This window comes from Dermochelys coriacea, chromosome 13 (assembly GCF_009764565.3).
Source record: "Dermochelys coriacea isolate rDerCor1 chromosome 13, rDerCor1.pri.v4, whole genome shotgun sequence".
Lineage (NCBI taxonomy): Eukaryota > Metazoa > Chordata > Testudines > Dermochelyidae > Dermochelys > Dermochelys coriacea.
Window position 1 is genome coordinate 31,334,457 of NC_050080.1, and position 20,364 is coordinate 31,354,820.

At 46.3% G+C, this 20,364-nt stretch overlaps 1 protein-coding gene across 6 annotated transcripts in view; it reads left to right on the plus strand.

Moving 5' to 3' along the window:
- NDRG3 (NDRG family member 3) overlaps nt 1-20,364 on the plus strand; it is a 126,320-nt gene that overhangs the window by 54,390 nt on the left and 51,566 nt on the right. For 3 of the 6 annotated variants that reach the window (XM_038369729.2, XM_038369727.2, XM_043495683.1), the window contains 2 exons: nt 9,011-9,082; nt 13,813-13,918. In XM_038369729.2, the coding sequence (XP_038225657.1) occupies nt 13,862-13,918 (57 nt within the window). In that variant the 5' untranslated portion in view covers nt 9,011-9,082; nt 13,813-13,861. Of the gene's footprint in view, nt 1-9,010; nt 9,083-13,812; nt 13,919-20,364 lie in introns of those variants that run through there. The other 3 variants (XM_038369726.2, XM_038369728.2, XM_043495681.1) reach the window with 1 other exon arrangement.

Here is a 20,364-nt window from a genome sequence, read left to right on the forward strand (position 1 = left end):
GAGTCACTGGGCATTGCTCTGGAACTACTCTATACAAAGCCAATCAGGACTCTGAAGGAGCATGCCTCATCTCTATGAGCATACTGTCTCCAGGGCAAGAAGCTTATGCAGATTCAACCTTCCTGGTCTGACGTCGGAGCATTCAGCATCCCCTTCTCACTCCGTGCGCTTCCCACAGCAAGTCCGCACAGGCGGGGCTCCTGGGGAAGCCAGAGGGCCCTGCACCCCAATTCCGCAGTCAGATGCGACTCTCAGCCAGCCAGTAAAACAGAAGGTTTATTAGATGACAGGAACTCTGTCTAAAACAGAGCTTGTAGGTACAGGATACAGGACCCCTCAGTCAGGTCCATCCTGGGGGCCAGGGAGCCCAGAGCCCCATCTGGGCCTCCCTCCATTTACCCAGAGAGCTCCAAACTGAAATCCCCTCCAGCCCCTCCTCTGGCCTTTGTCTCTTTCCTGGGCCAGGAGGCCATGTGATCTCTTTGTTCATCTTGCAGGGGAGGGGCCCTGGCCATCAGTTGCCTGGAGACAGGGTGTCGGCCGTTCTCTGTGCAGACACCATCACACTGGCCCTCTAGGGCTCTGCAACAATCACACACCCTTATCCCACCACCTAGATACTTAAGAAATGCCATGGGGAAACTGAGGCACTCACACAGTATTCAGAGAAAATATTAAGACCATTCCCACTTCGTCATACTCTTTTATAACTTTTTGCAATCTGCTTTGGACTTAACTATCCTGAGTAATTTTGTATCATCTGCAAACTTTACCACCTCACTGTTTACCTCTTTTTCCAGATAAGCTATGTATATGTTGAACAGCACTGGTCCCAGTACAGATCCCTGGGGGCATTGCTATTTCCTTCTTTCCATTCTGAAAACTGACCATTTATTCCTACCCTTTGCTTCCTGTCTTTTTAACCAGTTACTGATCATGACAGGATCTTCCCTTTTATCCCATGCTTAGGACCCTTTGGTGAGGGACCTTGTCAAAGGCTTTCTGGAAGTCCAAGTACACTGCATCCACTGGATCACCCTTATTCACATGTTTGTTGACCCACTCCAAGAATTCTAATAGATTGGTGAGGCATGATTTCCTTTTACAAAAGCTGTGTTGACTCTTCCCCAACAAATCATGTTCATCTATGTGTCAGACAATTCTGTCCTTTACTATGGTTTCAACCAGTTTGCCCGGTACTGAAGGCAGGCTTACTAGCCTGTAAATGCCAGGATCATCTCTGGAACCTGTTTTAAAATTGGCATCACATTAGCTATCCTTCAGTCATCTGGTACAGAAGCTGATTTAAGTGACAGGTTACGTACCTCAATTAGTAGTTTTGCAATTTCGTATTTGAGTTCTTTCAGAACTCTTGGATGAATACCATCTGGCCTGGTGACTTATTGGTGTTTTAATTTATCAATTTGCTCCAAAACCTCGTCTGACACCTCAATCTGGAACAGTTCCTCAGATTTGTCACCTAAAAAGAATGGCTCAGGTGTGGGAATCTCCCTCACATCCTCAGCAGTGATGGTCGATGTACAGAATTCATTTAGCTACTCCGGCATGGTCTTCTCTTCCTGGAGTGCTCCTTTAGCCCCTCGATTGTCTAGTCGTCCCACTGATTGTTTCGCAGGCTTCCTGCTTCTCGTGTATTTAAAAATATTTTTGCTGTTAGTTTTTGAGTCTTTTGTTACTTGCTGTTCAAATTCTTTTTTGGCCTGTCCAATTACACTGTTACACTTGTCTTGCCAGAGTTTAATGCTCCTTTCCATTTTCCTCAGTCACATTTGACTTCCAATTTTTAAAGGATGACTCTAACCACCTCTTTTACGCTGTTGTTTAGCCATGGTGGCATTTTTTTTAAATATTTAGGGTATACATTTAATTTGAACCTCTATTAGGTGTTTTTAAAATGTTTCCCTGCAGCTTGCAAGCATTTCCTTCTTATGATCACTTGATTATCATGACAAAAAAATTTTTTTCCTGCTGATAATAGCTCATCTTAACTAATTAGCCTCTCACAATTTATATGGTAACTTCCAACTTACGTGTGTGTGTGTGTGTGTGTGTAATCTTACTATATGTTCCATTCTATGCATCCGATGAAGTGGGCTGTAGCTTATGCTCTAATAAATTTGTTAGTCTCTAAGGTGCCACAAGTACTCCTGTTCTTTTTGCGGATACAGACTAACACGGCTGCTACTCTGAAACCTTCTTATGACTGTTTGTTTGTTTAACTAGCTTCCTCATTTTTGTATAGTTCTCTTTCTGAAGTTAAATACGACTGTGGTGAGCTTCCTTGGTATTACTTTTACATGCGCACGCACGCACACACACACTACGGTCACTATTACCAAGCAGTTCAGCTATATTCATCTCTTGGACCAGATCTTGTGCTTCACTTCAGACTAATTCAAGAATTCCAGGACTAGCTGCTTCAAGAAGTAGTCATTAGTGGTGTCTAGAAACTTTCTCTGCATCCTGTCCTGAGGTGACATGTAACAAATGGGGATAGTTGAAATCCCTCATTATTACTGAGATTTCTATTTTTATAGCTTCTCTAATCTCCCTGAGCATTTCACAATCACAATCATCACCATCATATCCTGGTTAGGTGGTCAGTACTATTGCTATACTCTTATTATGTAAGCGTGGAATTTCTATCCATAGAGATGCCATGGTACAGTTTGATTCATTTAAGATTTGCACTGTTTGACTGTCAAATTCTAAAAGTGATTCCAAGCTAAGTATGACCACTTTCCTTCAAATAGCTGCTAAATGTACATCTTACGTAGGCTCAAGTCATTTGAATTATCCCTCAGGACTTCGCTCTTCTTTGCCTGGCCATATCCATGAATTAGAGGAGCCAGAGCCTCATGCTTTAAGAAGTTGTTGTGTATAACAATTGTTCTGAAGTGATTAGATGGAGTTTTTCAGTTCTCTCTCAGAATGCTGACAATTTGACTTGTGTGCCAAGAAACTGGAAATGTGGTAGAATATGCAGTCATCATAGCTGGTACAACACCAAAAATGTAGGGGCTAGGGCATAAAGAGGGAGGAGCAAACTTGGTTGAGCGTTTAGACTTTGAAAAAGAAATTTGGACCCTTGTCTCCCTAGCTGAAAGGTTTACTGTCAACCTGCATGTATAAATATAGGACTAGGACTTGGACTGGCCTGTATAAATGGTTAATGACAGCTCAAGGAGAATTAGTGAAGAACTGAGGAAAAAGCAGAGGGCAGCAAGGATAATAAAGGGTCTCCAGGACTATAAATGAGGGTTTTATTACTTGGAAAAAGAGGAATGTTCCAAGATTAAGGTGTGCATAATCAAAGGGGTCTAGAGGAGCTATATGAACAACTACTGGAAATAAGTGTCTCAAAAACAGGGTGTGGAACAAAGGCAGGCACTGTGCAGGAGAAACATTTTTCTGCAGAAGATAAAAATTGAGGAAGGGCCTCTCCAAGGCTGCAGCAGTGTGAATGCTGAGTAAATGACCAGGATGCAAGGAAATGAGCAGGCTTCCGAGTATCTTGCTCAGTCTGCAAACACTAGTTTTCACCTTGTGTCCCATCTCCGCTCCCAGATCCCCTTTGGAAGGAACTGTCTTCTTGGCTTCTCATATCCATAAGACCTGCTTACTCAAGTCTGTAAGGGAGAGTAAGCAGCCCTTTGGAAGACTAACCCAGTTTTACAGCTTTGACCCTACACGCTCTCTAAAGAACAGGCTTCCCAAGGCACATAGTCTCTGCTAAGCTGGCAGTCAAAGACAAGCAGTGTTGTAGCTGACAAGCAGGGTATGGAAGACAAGGTAAGTGAGGTAATATCTTTTCCTGAGAGAAGTATACATTTTCCCAGAAGTAACTTTTACATGTTTTGCATCGTTGCTTGGTAACTGTATTAAAGAATTGTCCCTGTGAGAGATGTGACCAGTCTAATGTAATTTGTAAAGGCAGGAGTGTGACAAGTCGTGGAGTGGGTAAATTAGAAGCTCTGGATGGGTTATGATGAATGAAAAAGGACTTGCAGCAGCAGAGCTCAAAGTTTTGTTCCAGAGTGGCTGACTCTGGAAAGTAATTATCTCCTTTCTTCCCGGTGGTGTCTGGGAGATTGTTTCCGTGATACATGAGAATGTTAAAGCAGGTGCATTGCAAGAGGCTAGTGAGTGTTTCAGGCCTCTGATTCTGAGTGAGGAACAGCACTCTGAGGTCTTGTCTGCACAGAAACTGGAGTTAAAATAACTAAGAGGGTTGTAATTCGCACTTGCAGCTATCCTGGTGGTGTTCTGTGGGTGTACGCACTTCTTTCAGAATAAGAGCTCTTTATTTCGGTATAATTTAAATGAAAATTTTACCTGTCTATTTAGGACACTCTTATTCTGAAGTAGCTTGTACATGCATGATTTTGGCTCCTGTTTCCACATAAGCAAGCCCTCAGTGGGAGTGTTGTTAATGCTCTGGCGGGATAATGGAGCTTCCACTTATTATCAGCAGCGAGGATCTGATTTACTGAGGGCTTGTTTGATTTTGAGGATGTCTGCAAGAGGGTATTTGCACCCCTTGCCCCTGTAGGACTTTCCTGTCCCCCTGCTCAAAGCTCCAGGCCCCTTGTCAATTATTTATCCACCAGGTGACTTTGTCTTGATGCTTGTGTAACCCATTTCCAAAGAGTGCAGATCTATCCAAGTCTCCAAGAAGCCTTTGGGAAGGAAAAACTGGTTTAGGAGGAGTTTCCTGAGATAAGAAAAGGAGTACTTGTGGCACCTTAGAGACTAACAAATTTATTAGAGCATAAGCTTTCGTGAGCTACAGAATTTAACTTACAGAATTTCGGAATGCATCCGATGAAGTGAGCTGTAGCTCACGAAAGCTTATGCTCTAATAAATTTGTTAGTCTCTAAGGTGCCACAAGTACTCCTTTTCTTTTTGCGAATACAGACTAACACGGCTGCTACTCTGTTTCCTGAGATAGTCATCTGTGTGCAAATGCAAGTGTAGAGAGCAATTGCCCAGGACATGTACTGAGTCATACAAAGAGAAATGTATATGTAGATCATTCCATACGAACCTGTTGATTTGGCTGCACCCTGCCTTCTGCAGAGCTCTTCCTTTTCACTTGAGTGTCTCTCTCACTTTTGGACACTTCTCTTTGCTGTCATATTGAATGTACTCTAAGGTTAATGTTATAACCTAGCTTGTTGATTGTTGGTCACTTAGATGACAGGGAGGAAGTGGGATATGAGAACCAACTTTCACTGAGAGTGCAGTTCAAGGCTATATGTGTTTATATTGTTTGATATACTAGTGTCTGCATTAACTCTGTGTGAGCACACGAAGTCTGTGCTGGGCAAAAAAGTCTGCAGTTCCTTTCCAAGGGGTCTTCAAGTTGCGTAGGAGACAGAACCGTACCTGTTAGTCACTGGCACTGCTCTTGAAGGACACACTGGGTCTGTCGGCCTCTTCAGCTGCAGGCAGGTGATCCTAGACCCCACTACCCTTTGAGGAGATGATCTGTACGGTTCTCAGCCTGCTGCATACTAAATACTGGGCCTTGGGAAGCCTGCTGCCCAGCATGGATAGGTTTACAGTTGTGAAGTGCTGGATTAATTTTCCAAAGAGCTGCCGGCTGGCTCATAAACTTTAATTTTATTTATTGTTTGTTTGTTTTGTTTTTTGGAAGTTAAATCACTTTTATTTAATGCTAGGCAGTGGGAACAATAGGAGAATAGGAGGTGAATTGTTACCAGGCTAACATCAGTGTTTTGTTGTTGTTAATCACCGGTATTGCAGTAGCATCTAGCATCTGAAATTGGGGGGAAGCTAGGTTCTGTATGTGAGAGCCCAGAAAGCTACAAGCTACGTTGACAAGACCAAGAGAGGGAGTATTATCTGCATTTTACAGGCGACATTAGTCTGTCTCCAAGTTGTTCCTGAGCCTTTCCCTGCTCCACCAGCAAGTCAGAGCAGCCACCAGATGTGGATTCCCACCCCAGATGCAGCCTTTTAGTGCATTTTCAGTTGGAGGAACCCAAGCAAAGAAGTTTTCAGGCTGTGCATGGCTTTGGTTGCGTAGGAGACTCTGGGAAGACACCTCTTCATGATCTGTGGCATGTAGAACGTTTGCCTCAAGAGTCCACTCTGCACCAGCTGCATTCCTTGTCTGTGTGGCAGCAGATCTAGGCCGGTCAGGAGGACTGTGAGTCCAACGGTAATGAGATTTCCAAGGTGGCATTAAAGCCTTTTGCCTGGCCGGCCGCCAGAGCAGTCGCTCTAAGGTGTCAGAGCACAGTGGCGTGGAGCATTCTGCTGAATGGGAGAGCTTCCAAGGGTCCTGTCAGCATTCCCTTCCTGCCAGTGTCTGGCCCAAAGGACATCCTCCTTCAGAGGAGAGTAAGCCAGCTGCAGGGAGTAAACTCTCCTGATATCTGCATCCAATGAAGTGAGCTGTAGCTCACGAAAGCTTATGCTCAAATAAATTTGTTAGTCTCCAAAGTGCCACAAGTCCTCCTTTTCTTTTTGTGAATACAGACTAACATGACTACTACTCTGAAACCTGTCTCCTGATATAAGGGCAGTCTATCACCTTCTGCTGTCCTCTCAAAACCCATTCAGCTCCTGTAACTTTCACCCATTCTGGCTCTGCTTTCAGATCATCATCAGCTGGAGTGTGTAAAATCCTGGGGGCAGGACCCTTTATTCTGTTGCAGGATGGAAGTGGAGGGTGATCAGATTTGTGTACAATCTAATTTTTCTTGGTCTTGTACTCTACATACTTCCTTTCCAGAATTTCAGCTAGCAGGGCGTAGCCTGCAGTGCATCTGCTGATAGTCCAGCCCCTCTTTTCATTATCCAGGCCGCCTGGATAAGAGCTAATCCTTCGTTAGGCAGAACTGACGAGAACATACAGGATTTTTGCACTTTGTGAGACTGTTCCAACCACTTGTGTTGCGGGGGAGTGCCCTGGACAGGACTAATAGGCCAGCAGGAGGAGAGTGGGGCAATGGATTTTCTTAATGCAGCTCTGCAGAGAGATTAAACTGGAATAAAATCTTTCTATCTTTGTGCTGATTTACGTCTTCTCTATTGTTGCTAGGGCATTAGCTCTGGGAGGAGGGAGAGCACTATGCTGACATCATGAAAATGACCTGCCAGACTGTCTGTGTCTTGCAGGGCAGCTTCTGGCTTATGAGTTGCTTCCTCTCATGTTGACGTTAACGTCAGAATAAAAATCACAGCTCATCCCCAATTCCCTAGTAGCAATCAGGAGGGGATGCATTCCCTTGTTAATTCTTTTAACTTGGGTATTGTTTTATCCATATATCATACCTGTGTGAGCGGGAAATGGCAGAACCATTGTGAGGATTTGAGGCCTTGTCTACGCCATAGAGTTTTGTCGACCAAAGTCTGCTTTTGTCAACATAACAGTGGAGGTGTACACACTACAGTGCTCCTTCTGCCATCAAAACGCTCCTGCTTTGCCGACAAAATAAAACTACCTTGCCAAGAGGCATAGAGCTTTTTGCTGCAAAGTTATATCGACAAAGTATCAGTGTAGACACTGTGTTTGCTTATGTCACTGTAAATGGCTTCCAGGAGGTGTCCCACAATGCCAGTCCTGATTGCTCAGGTCAGCAGTTTGAACTCCACTGCCCTGCCCCCAGGTACACAGGCATCCGCCCCTTCTCCTTTAAAGGCCTGGGGATTTTTGAAATTCCACTTCCTGTTGGTCAGCATGGAGCTCTCACATTGCATTTTCCCAGCTGCCCATGGCAGCTCCATGCAGCAAACACTTTCCTGCTTGGAGCACACCTGAGTTGTTGGATCTGCTGGCACTGTGGGGAGAGGAGGCTGTGCAGTCCCAGTTCCACTCCAGCCCTAGGAACTTCAATACCTGGTCAGATTTCTCGTGGCATGTTGGATAAGGGCTACAAATGGGACACGCATCAGTGCCGTGCGAAGATGAAGAAGCTGAGGCAAATGTACCAGAAGGCAAGGAAGTCAAACTGTCCCTCTGGTGCTGCGCTGAAGATGGGCTGCTTCTATTAGGTTATGGATGCCATTATCGGCAGTGACCCCACATCCACCACCAAGAGCTCCGTGGATACCTCAGCGGGGCTAGAGACAGCAAACAGCGGACTAAATCCCAAGGATGAAGTCATGGATAAGGAGGTCGAATTGGAGGATGATGGGGAGCCCACGGCAGGGTCATCCAATGGTGCAGTGAGTCAGGACCTCTTTTTCCACTCCGGAGGGGTCTAGCCAGTCCCAGTAGTCCGTCTCTGGCTTGCTGACGCAGGAGAGGAGAGCTCTGGTAAGTGATCTTTTTGAGTTGATGCTGTTTGGTTATATGAGGTAGAGCTGTCCTTTGCTTTGTATATTCTAGAAGTGGGTGACGGGATAGATATGTACAAGACTAGCTGTGTTGGAGTGTGCTTTGGGCAGCTAAACAGTGTGGCGGAACAGTGTGTTAATGCACACTGAGATTTCAGGGGAATCCTCCAGAGAAATCTCTAGGAAACTTTCCTGGAGGTACTTGCCAATGCTCTGCTGAAAGTTACTCCGCAGAGCTGCTTGCTTTCTTCCCCCATTGTAGGAAATTTCCTGCACCAATCACCAGTCATTTGTACAGGGACCAAAGCAGCTCACAGGCAAACAGCATAGGGACCTGATCTGAAGCCGCATGCATGCAGGAGATGCCTGCTTGCATCCTTGCTACCCTCAGGAGTGAGATATCGGCAGCAGTGACCTCTGCCTGTGGAAAGTGGTGGCAGAATTTACAATAGTGTCCCTAGTCACCTGCAAGTGATCCCCTTAAAAAACCTGCTAGACCCTGTCTCCCTCCCCGGGCTGAACTCCCCATGTTGAGGGCATTCACCAAGCTGTGTGCTTGCAAAGGAACAGTGAGAAACTGATTCATATTTAAAAAGAGGTGCATCTTACTATAATAATTTGGTGCTGTTCGTGCACTAACAATCATGCTTCTGTTTATTATTTCTTGTGTTTATGCAGATGTGGCCTTCAGGGGAACCCCCTACACACCAGCGGAGTGTTTCCACCAGATAAGGAAGCAACCAAGGAGAAGTAAGGAGAACATGTTTCAAGAGATGCTCCAGTCCTCAGAGGCTGAAAAACAGGAATGCAGGGCATGGAGAGAGACTTTATAATTTTATTTTAATACAGACAGGACAGAAAGGAGAGTCAGGAGTGAATATTAATGGGCCAGGAGCGGATTATAAAAGTGATGGAGGAGCAGATGGAGATGTTGAAGTCTCTAATCACACTGCAGGCTGAATTCATGTGTTCTCAGCCCCCTCTGCAGCTGATACAGAACTGCTTTCCATGCCCTCCCCAAACTCCCCACCAGGGCCATCCTTAGGATTTATGGGGCCCTATGCAGTATTATTAAACTGGTGCCCCTATGCCTGATGGCAGCCTGGGCTCGCATTTGTATTTTAGATAAGGGTGGTCTTTTGAAGGATTTATTTAAAAAGCTATGTCTGAAGATCCAAGCATTTAAGGCTAAAGATGGATACCCAGATTGTGCATCTAAAAACTATGCAAGGATTGTTTAGAGATGTGATTTTATAATCTTCAGCAACACACTATTGAAATATTTTTAAAGCAAATTTTAAAATAAAGTCCTGTAGACTGACATGTTCTAAGTAAATATTACAGTCATGCACAACTGTTTTTGTCAGTAAATTCAGAAACTGACAGTATATAACTGGAGGTTGGCAAATTCCTGTTAAATGGCTTCATTACCACTTGAATGGCTCTTTAACAGTTTCAGGGTTATGCTAATAGGTCTGGCAGCCTGTAGGAAGGGTCAGAACAGGGAAAGGAAGAGGTGGGAGGGTGGACATTAAGGCCTAGGGGTGACCCAAATTTTCAGGTGCCCTCCACAGCTACCTATGCCTAAGGACGGCCCTGCTCCCCACACATATTCCTTGCAACTTCCCAGCCCGTCTCAGTACCCCATTCACTCTACCCCTTCAGACAGCTTCCAAAATTATAACTGGACTTAACACAGCTGTCAGAGCATACACTACCATTCATTGTTATCTCCCTCTCCACCAAGCCTTTTGTGTGTGGTGTTAATTGGTATTTAATAAAAACGTACTCTGAAAGATAGCCAATCTTTGTTTGTCTCCTACACACGGCTTGCTGCTGGCATTAATACACAGTTGCAATTTGATCATTTGCCAACTACAAATCACAGTCAGGAATCATTAAAATTTTCATGCAAGGCAGCAGGTTAACAAAGCATGGCAGAGTGCTGTATAGAAAGACACATTACTGGTGCACATTGTCAAAATGTTGCCTCAAAGCCTCCCTGATTCGAACAGCTCCCTTTTGTGCCCCTCTAATAGCCCTGGTATCAGGCGATCTGCTTCTGCGCACCACCCCAGGGAAACTTTTCACCCTTAGCCTCCTGCTAAAGGCACATTCTACAGTCATTCTGCACCTGCTCAGCCTATTGGAGCGCTCCTTGCTGCTGTCCAGGTTTTCTATGTAAGGCTTCATGAGCCATGGAAGTAAGGGGTACGCTGGGACTCCCAGGATTACTATGGGCATTTCAACATCCCCCATTGGAATCTTCTGGTCGGGCAAGAAAGTCCCTGCTTGCAGCGTTCTGTACAGACCGGTGTTCCTGAAAATGCGTGCATCATGCACCTTCCTGGACAATCCCACACTGATGTCAGTGAAACACCCACAGTGATCCACAAGCACCTGCAATACCATAGAGGAGTAGCCCTTCCTATTGATGTACTCCATTGAAAGATGGTCCAAGGCCAAAATTGGGATATGCCTGCCATCTATCACCCCTCTTCAGTTTAGGAATCCCATTGCCGCAAAGCCATCAACCGTTTCACACACATTGCCAAGAGTCACAGTCCTTTGTAGCAGGATGTGATTAATGGCCCTGCACACTTGCATTAATGCAGCCCCAGTGGTAAACTTCCCCACTGCAACCTGATTCACAACCCCCCGCTAGAAGTCTGGGGTCGCCAGCTTCCACATGTTGATTGCCACATGCTTCTCCACGAAGAGGGCAGCTCTCATTTGGGTGTCCTTGCCCTGCAGGGCTGGGGCAAGCTCCGCACACAATTCCAGAAGGTGGCTTTGCGCGTCCAAAAGTTCACGCATAACAATGTGATCCCACCACTCAATGCTTGTTTCCTGAGCCCAAAAGTGGTGGTCCACCATGTGCAGCTGCTCTGTGAATGTCAAAAATAATCTGGTGGTGTTTGTTTCCATGGCATACAGCTGGTCAGGCATCTCTGATTCCTGTTCACATTGGGAGCTCATGATATACTACATGACCAGCCACAATGTGTTCAGAGCAGTGACCACAGCAGCAGAGAGCAGAGTAGGATCTGATGCTTTCAGACAGAGATGGCAGGTGCACAGTAAACGGGCTGTTGAAAAATGCTGTGAAACGCAGTCGGAAGCCCATGAAATGATGGGATGAAAAAAACTGCATCATGGGCTGTTGACCCCACACTCATGATGCACTGCTATCCACTCTGCATTCCCACAACTCCAAGCTGCAGAAGGTGGTGAGTAGCACAGTGGGATAGATACCGACAATGCACTGCTCTCCATATACTGTGGACGCGCTCTGCCTACACAAGGAGGGTTGTGTGAACATGCGGAAGCAATGTAATCATAGCAGTTTTTGATCGTCGGCGTAACTTGTGTTGACAAAACTCTGTAATATTGACAAGGCCTTACTTACGTGTGTGCTACGTGAACTGTTTTATTTGAGTATGAAAAGAATCTGCTGCAACCAGACCCAGAGTAAGCTCCTGCGTCCATGCACGGAGAGACTGAATTCACAGCTTAATCGCAAGCCTCATCATATCGAACCAGAAATACAGGATGATCAAGTCTGGGATGGGCAAGGGGAGTGATCCAATTTAGAACTGAGAAAGATCACAGTGAGCTGTAATCATTATTTTAGCTTCTTGCTCATCCAGTAGATTGGTCAGATGCATGTAGGCACATCTGTGTAATATGATGTAATGCCAAATGGGCAGCCAATTCTGTTTGCAGCGTACATTTTCCAGCCACACTGAGCTCTTCTTCGGGTCTGGGAAAGGTACTCCTAGCATCACAGCAAAATGCCCGGTGGAACAGATTGTTTAGCATGAATAGTTAGCACATATTGTGAGGGACCATTCAAGATAGAGTGGCCCGTTAACACCTCTGCAGGACAAAAAGAGGGCTGTTGAAGGAAATAGGAAAATGACAGAACATAAAAACACCCTATCAGTCATAGGTGAACACTTTTCATAAACCGATCACTCAGTCTGACCTGAAAGGACACCTGCACAATCCTTTCAAAAGACAAACCTGCAAGCTTAAATGCATAACTCTGCTAGACTCTAAAACTCATGGACTGAACAGACACTGGATTTATGACTTATTAAGTAAATTTGTTAGTCTCTAAGGTGCCACAAGTCCTCCTTTTCTTTTTGCGGATACAGACTAACACGGCTGCTACTCTGAAACCTACAACAATCTGTAACCCATGACCCGTCTTTCTGTCCTGTGACTGCCTGAATAGCAGGGTAGCATGGGCAGTGGCAGCAAAGGCACAGCTGAGCTGTGCCAGAAAATGGTGGGTCCATACATGGCACAAATCAGCTGTGCCTGCACTGCCGCTGCCCATGCTACACTGCTATTTATACTCACACTAGTGCTCATGGAGCTATTGCAAGTATGTGTACCCAAGCTGGGAATCACACGCCAGCTCGTAGCATAGAAGTAGTGTAAATGTGTCTTAAAATATCTCCCAACTCATCCTAATGCAGAAATTGCAGATCCAGGGAAACATGTTAGTGGTTTTCTATCACTGCTGCACATTGACCGTAGGTTTCCACTGAGCTGCCCACAATGATGTCCAGGTCTTATTCGGTGATTATAGTTGGTACGGAACCCAGCATGTGTGGGAGTATTTAATATTCCTTCCAGTGTGTGTTACTTTGCATTTGTCACCAGTGATTTCCATCTGCCATTGTGCTGTTCGTTCACCTGGATGGTGGTTTAATTGTATTGTGGTAGTTTCTGAGGACCCCAATCATAGACCAGGACCATATTGTGCTTGGTGCTGTATGAACACACAGCAAAAACACAGTCCCTGCCTGAGGAGGGAAGCTTGATTAGGTTCTACTGAAGTTCCTCCGTCTACTCTTTGTGGGTCAGGTCTTGGCTAAGCTGAATAGTGTGGGGTGCCACTGGAAATGGTGATGGCATTAGTCAGAGACTGCTGGGACTTAATCCCAGATCAGCCACAACTGGAACTGCGTCTGCTCCATTATCCCTTCTAAGTACTGTTTCCCAGCTGGTTTTTGTCGAGCGGAGCAGTCTTAAAGCACCAGTGCCACTAAAAGAGCAGATCCATACAACATACTCAGGGCTGTAATCTTCCTGCTAGGTTAAATTCTGTGTTGTTGCACAAGTGGGAAGCACTACAGCATCCGAGCTGTGTGCCCTGCACATCTCCTGCATGAGAACTGATGAAGTGTGTGTGTGTGGGGAGGCCAGTGTGTTGCACAGGTTTCAGCTGGTAAGAGATTCCTAGCAGGGGTTCCCTGCAGTGTGGGGAGGTCTCTCGGTGTGTGACTCAACCAAGCTGCTCTCCCCACTGTGTTGTAGATGTACCATGTTGCACTGGGAACAAAGCCAGGAGGTTTCAGGATTAGCGTGTCCTAGTAGTTGTGCTGTAAGCATAGCCATCGGTCACAGTGAGGAGGATCCTTTTGAAATGTCATCATCTCTAAGCCTGTCCTCTCCTTCTTTTCCAGGGTCACTGATTTGCCACTCTGCAGATTACACAACTCTACACCCGTTGCCATGGATGAACTGCAGGATGTGCAGCTGACAGAGATCAAACCCCTCCTGAACGATAAGGTAATGTTTACTGCCCCTCTGCTCTCACTCGCTGGATTCGAGCTAACTCTGGGTCCACGCGCAGCCAGTCAGGAATGCCGGGGGCTAGACTCTGCAGTCACAGAGTGAACGAGCTTAAATGCTTAGAAATGGCAACTGCTCTCCACTCCCCAAAGACCGTTAAGGACCAGCACTGATAGGCTCTGATGAGGACCCCTATCCATCTCTGCCAACATGATGCAGCCTATGCTATGAAGTCCTGTGGGTGGGGGTGGAAATTGTGTGGCAGGTGGCATCACTAAAACCCTGGGCTGTAAGAGGTTTCTAGCAGGGCCATCCTTGTGATAGAAATTATAGGAGATACCGATTTCTCTCCCCTGACGTGGTGCCATGACTTCCTTACCTGCCTATTGTATGCAATGTAGCTTTAGCATGTTGGTCTCAGGATATTAGAGAGATAAGATGTGTGATGGGGCAAGGCCAGATGGCTATAGAAAAGTAGTGCGAGATAGCTATATTAGCTCCAGGCTAAACAAATCCCTGTAACCAGGATAAGTGAAATGGCAGCTGCTCCAAGTCAATTAAGACACCTAGGGCCAATTAAGAACTTTCCAGAAGGCAGGGAGAAGGCTAGGTTGATTGGGACACCTGAAGCCAATCAGGGGCTGGCTGAAACTAGTTAAAAGCCTTCCAATTAGTCAGGTGGGGGTGCATGTCATGAGCTGTGGGAAGAAGTTGTGCGGTTGGAGAGGCTGAGTAGTACACATCATATCAGACACAAGGAAGGAGGCCCTGAGGTAAGGGTGAAGTGGAGCTTGAGGAAGCGAGGGCTGCTGTGGGGGAAGTAGCCCAGGGAATTGTACGGGTAATGTTTCTAAAAGGTCAGCCACCGTAGCTGATACTATTAGGGTCCCTGAGCTGGAGCCTGGAGTAGAGGGTGGGCTCGGGCTTCCCCCACACACACACCTTTTGCCCCCTGATTAATCACTGAGACTGGGAGACAACAGAGACTGTGCAAGGAAGAATAACTTCTCCTCACCTCCCTCGCTGGCTTATGATGAAAATGGCTCAGTAGACTGTGACCCTTGTCTCTAGAGAAAGAAGGGTTATGTGCAGGGTCACAGTGAGCCTCTGAGGCTAGCGAAATCCTCCAGGAAACGTGGGATCCATGGAGGCAAGGACAGAGCTTTGTCACAGATGGATGAGGTAATTTATTTTATGGGACCAACTTTTGAATGGTCCCTTACAATATGTGCTAACTACTTGTGCTAAACACACTGTTCCACCTTGTATTGAGCTGTGAGACTGGGAATACCCTTCCTAGACCTGAAGAAGAGGTCTGTGTGGCTCGAAAGCGTGTCTCTCTCACCAACAGAAGTTGGTCCAATAAAAGATGTTACCTCACCCACCTGCCTACTGGCTTTCAAAGTCTGCTGTCTACATTAAATTGTTGACAGGGGAATCTCACCTGGCATTCCAACTGGATTCTGCAGACCATTGCTGTAGACCTCTTAGGATAAAGTAGTGCAGTACTGGGGCACTTGAGAAAATCTACAAAAGCCCAGCAAGTATTTAATCCTTTCATGCTATCGTCTTTGATGAGGGCACTGAACTGGCCTGTGCTGTTAAGGAAACTCTGGCCCAGTTAATGCTACGCTGCATTGCAGCTCTGACTATCCAGGACATGCAATCACCTGGGCTTCCCCAGTAAGATCTGGGAATCTATCATCTCAGATACTGATTGGTAGGTGGAAATTTCAGATCCCTTCTCATTTGAGTGACAGGCAGCATAGCTAATCACCAAGCTGAGATTCTTGCCCTAGGCACCCCTAACTCTTCAATGCTTAGTAAATAGCCAAATGTAGACCCCCAAGCTTGGTTGTTCCAGCAATTGCATGGATATCCACTGCTGGGCCAGAGAAAGACCCAGCTCCCCATGGGGGGCCTCTCTTCCTCATTGCATTGAAGGAGAGCGCTATTCCCCCTCACCCCACTAATTCAGATCTTGTGGCACTATGGGAGTACTCAGTGCATCCTTCAAACTACAGTGGCAGATCAGCCACCTAATTCACTTTAGTTAGTTGGTCAAAAGGTTATAGGAGCTACCATCAGAGTGAGGAAAAAAAGGGTGGAACAGGCAGCTCCATGCCTGACAGTGCTCCAGAGCCATGTCCAGTCAGGAGCTTGTCATTCTGCCAGGAATTGGAATGGGAAGCAAATGGCATCTGTCTCCTTAAGAATCTTCTCGTCGGCCCAGTTTCTGTGTTTTTCCTCTGCTCCCTCCCCCATGGGTGGCCTCGGTGGAAAGAATGCTGATGTTTGTCCAAGAATGAAACATCTTGATGAGGTCGCGTCTCTCAGAAAGGCAAAACGGAGCCTCATTAGTGCTTGAAACTCTTCCAGAGCTGGTAGAGAAATGTACACGTTCTCTCCAAGACCACTCACTAAATGGAGCGAACAAAGCAGGCCACTTTCATTCAGCATGTCAGGTTTTGCAGAGAACCAAGAGCTAATGCTATTGCGCATGCAGATCTTCGATGGCTAAGCTGACATCACCTCCAAGACCAGGACCTCACATGTCAGTGTGAACACAGCTGCCCAAAATGTGCTTAATGTGCACAGAGTTCCCAGGGTGTGCTTCTCTAGAGCTTCTCGATGGGGGTGTGTATTGGTTGGCTTTTTTTGGTCTCCTGCCAGGTGGGGGAAGGTACTAAACATTAGAGAGATGTTGACAACTTAACAGTCAAACTGCATGCGAAAATGGCAGAGCTGCCCGGAAAATGGGAAAACCCCCCCTCTGTGAATTTCTTGCCGAACTGAAAGGACCACGGTTTCTTTAGCATCAACCCTAAAAGTAACAAGCCATTATAACGCGTGTGATGATTCAAAGAAGATAAGCACACTTCTGTTCCAATGTAAACTTTGCCCTGTGGTGATTGCAGACCTCCGCTCTCCTGCAGCAGCATGAGGCTGCGTGAAATGAAAGCATCTAGATTGACTTTGTTCTCTGTTCTCATTGTCCGCGCTCAGTGAAATTAAAACAGTGAAGAGCATTACTGGAGAGAAATTCAACTTTAAACGTTTCAAGCCAACAGTAGTTGTAACATAGACAAAAAAATTTCCGTCTGAAAAATAACACTTTATTGATGGGATTGTTCCTTCAGGTCCCTTACCCATGTTCCTTGGGGTGCTGGGTGCAACACAATACCGAGCCTATGTCTACACACTGCTTTGGAGCCCAGGGAACCAGCCTTCCAACCATTGTCAACAGGCTAGGGATAGTGGGGGCATGTGCTAGGGCTCTAAAAATAGCTGTGTAGACAGCTCTTTGAAACTGCGACTCAGGCTGGAGCTTGGGCTCTGAAGTATAGGGAGGGGGATGGGCTACAGATAAACAAATAACTAATGTCAAGAACTCAAAGGTTAGAAAATGCCTTATCTTTGGTTTCCTGTGCACTTTTAATTCAGCCCCCTTGTGCATATGCATTATGGCACTCTTGAGATACATGGCCAGGTAATGTTTTTCCCACATGACCCCTGCCTCATTTGGTGCACCGGATGCAATATGTCTTTCTGTCCTCGTTGTTCATGTGGCCCTTCCCTTATTTATTGCACATTATGCCAACCCTTATACTGGAGATAAAATTATTAATTTTCTCATGCGCTTTTATATGGTGCTTATCGCCTTAGTATTGGAGCGCCTGGATTTCTCTGCACAACACTCCTGTCAGACCAGGTGGTGGTCTCGTCGTGTGTTCATGGTACCTTACGTTCAGAGCACGGCTCCCGGTGACTCACGTTGCAGCCACAAGTGCTCAGCACTTCTGCAAATCAGGTTCCAGGTGTCTCAAGTTGGGCATCCAGAAAATGAGGCATATGCACTTGGTAACCTCCTGTGAAAAGTTTAGCCAAAGTGACTTGACAAGCAGGGAACTTTGTGGCAGAGACAGGAATCGAATCCAGTTCTCCAGAGTAGCATTCAACTGCCTTAAGCATGAGACCATCCTTTCCCTTCCTGCAATCCCCTGCATCGTTCACTACACCGTTTCTGATTTCTACAATAAACAAGATAGTCTCCTTCATCCACAACCCTGATTCAACCCCAGAGCAGATCCATCTTGTGCACTGAATGTGGCAGTGATCCTGTGGAAAAGTAGCATGTGATCATAGAATCATAGAATCATAGAATATCAGGGTTGGAAGGGACCCCAGAAGGTCATCTAGTCCAACCCCCTGCTCAAAGCAGGACCAAGTCCCAGTTAAATCATCCCAGCCAGGGCTTTGTCAAGCCTGACCTTAAAAACCTCTAAGGAAGGAGATTCTACCACCTCCCTAGGTAACGCATTCCAGTGTTTCACCACCCTCTTAGTGAAAAAGTTTTTCCTAATATCCAATCTAAACCTCCCCCATTGCAACTTGAGACCATTACTCCTCGTTCTGTCATCTGCTACCATTGAGAACAGTCTAGAGCCATCCTCTTTGAAACCCCCTTTCAGGTAGTTGAAAGCAGCTATCAAATCCCCCCTCATTCTTCTCTTCTGCAGACTAAACAATCCCAGCTCCCTCAGCCTCTCCTCATAAGTCATGTGCTCTAGACCCCTAATCATTTTTGTTGCCCTTCGTTGTACTCTTTCCAATTTATCCACATCCTTCCTGTAGTGTGGGGCCCAAAACTGGACACAGTACTCCAGATGAGGCCTCACCAGTGTCGAATAGAGGGGAACGATCACGTCCCTCGATCTGCTCGCTATGCCCCTACTTATACATCCCAAAATGCCATTGGCCTTCTTGGCAACAAGGGCACACTGCTGACTCATATCCAGCTTCTCGTCCACTGTCACCCCTAGGTCCTTTTCCGCAGAACTGCTGCCGAGCCATTCGGTCCCTAGTCTGTAGCGGTGCATTGGATTCTTCCATCCTAAGTGCAGGACCCTGCACTTATCCTTATTGAACCTCATTAGATTTCTTTTGGCCCAACCCTCCAATTTGTCTAGGTCCTTCTGTATCCTATCCCTCCCCTCCAGCGTATCTACCACTCCTCCCAGTTTAGTATCATCCGCAAATTTGCTGAGAGTGCAATCCACACCATCCTCCAGATCATTTATGAAGATATTGAACAAAACGGGCCCCAGGACCGACCCCTGGGGCACTCCACTTGACACCGGCTGCCAACTAGACATGGAGCCATTGATCACTACCCGTTGAGCCCGACAATCTAGCCAGCTTTCTACCCACCTTATAGTGCATTCATCCAGCCCATACTTCCTTAACTTGCTGACAAGAATGCTGTGGGAGACCGTGTCAAAAGCTTTGCTAAAGTCAAGAAACAATACATCCACTGCTTTCCCTTCATCCACAGAACCAGTAATCTCATCATAAAAGGCGATTAGATTAGTCAGGCATGACCTTCCCTTGGTGAATCCATGCTGACTGTTCCTGATCACTTTCCTCTCCTCTAAGTGCTTCAGGATTGATTCTTTGAGGACCTGCTCCATGATTTTTCCGGGGACTGAGGTGAGGCTGACCGGCCTGTAGTTCCCAGGATCCTCCTTCTTCCCTTTTTTAAAGATGGGCACTACATTAGCCTTTTTCCAGTCATCCGGGACTTCCCCCGTTCGCCACGAGTTTTCAAAGATAATGGCCAAGGGCTCTGCAATCACAGCCGCCAATTCCTTCAGCACTCTCGGATGCAATTCGTCCGGCCCCATGGACTTGTGCACGTCCAGCTTTTCTAAATAGTCCCTAACCACCTCTATCTCTACAGAGGGCTGGCCATCTCTTCCCCATTTTGTGTTGCCCAGCACAGCAGTCTGGGAGCTGACCTTGTTAGTGAAAACAGAGGCAAAAAAAGCATTGAGTACATTAGCTTTTTCCACATCCTCTGTCACTAGCTTGCCTCCCTCATTCAGTAAGGGGCCCACACTTTCCTTGGCTTTCTTCTTGTTGCCAACATACCTGAAGAAACCCTTCTTGTTACTCTTGACATCTCTTGCTAGCTGCAGCTCCAGGTGCGATTTGGCCCTCCTGATATCTTTCCTACATGCCCGAGCAATATTTTTATACTCTTCCCTGGTCATATGTCCAACCTTCCACTTCTTGTAAGCTTCTTTTTTATGTTTAAGATCCGCTAGGATTTCACCATTAAGCCAAGCTGGTCGCCTGCCATATTTACTATTCTTTCGACTCATCGGGATGGTTTGTCCCTGTAACCTCAACAGGGATTCCTTGAAATACAGCCAGCTCTCCTGGACTCCCTTCCCTTTCATGTTAGTCCCCCAGGGGATCCTGGCCATCTGTTCCCTGAGGGAGTCAAAGTCTGCTTTCCTGAAGTCCAGGGTCCGTATCCTGCTGCTTACCTTTCTTCCCTGCGTCAGGATCCTGAACTCAACCAACTCATGGTCACTGCCTCCCAGATTCCCATCCACTTTTGCTTCCCCCACTAATTCTACCCGGTTTGTGAGCAGCAG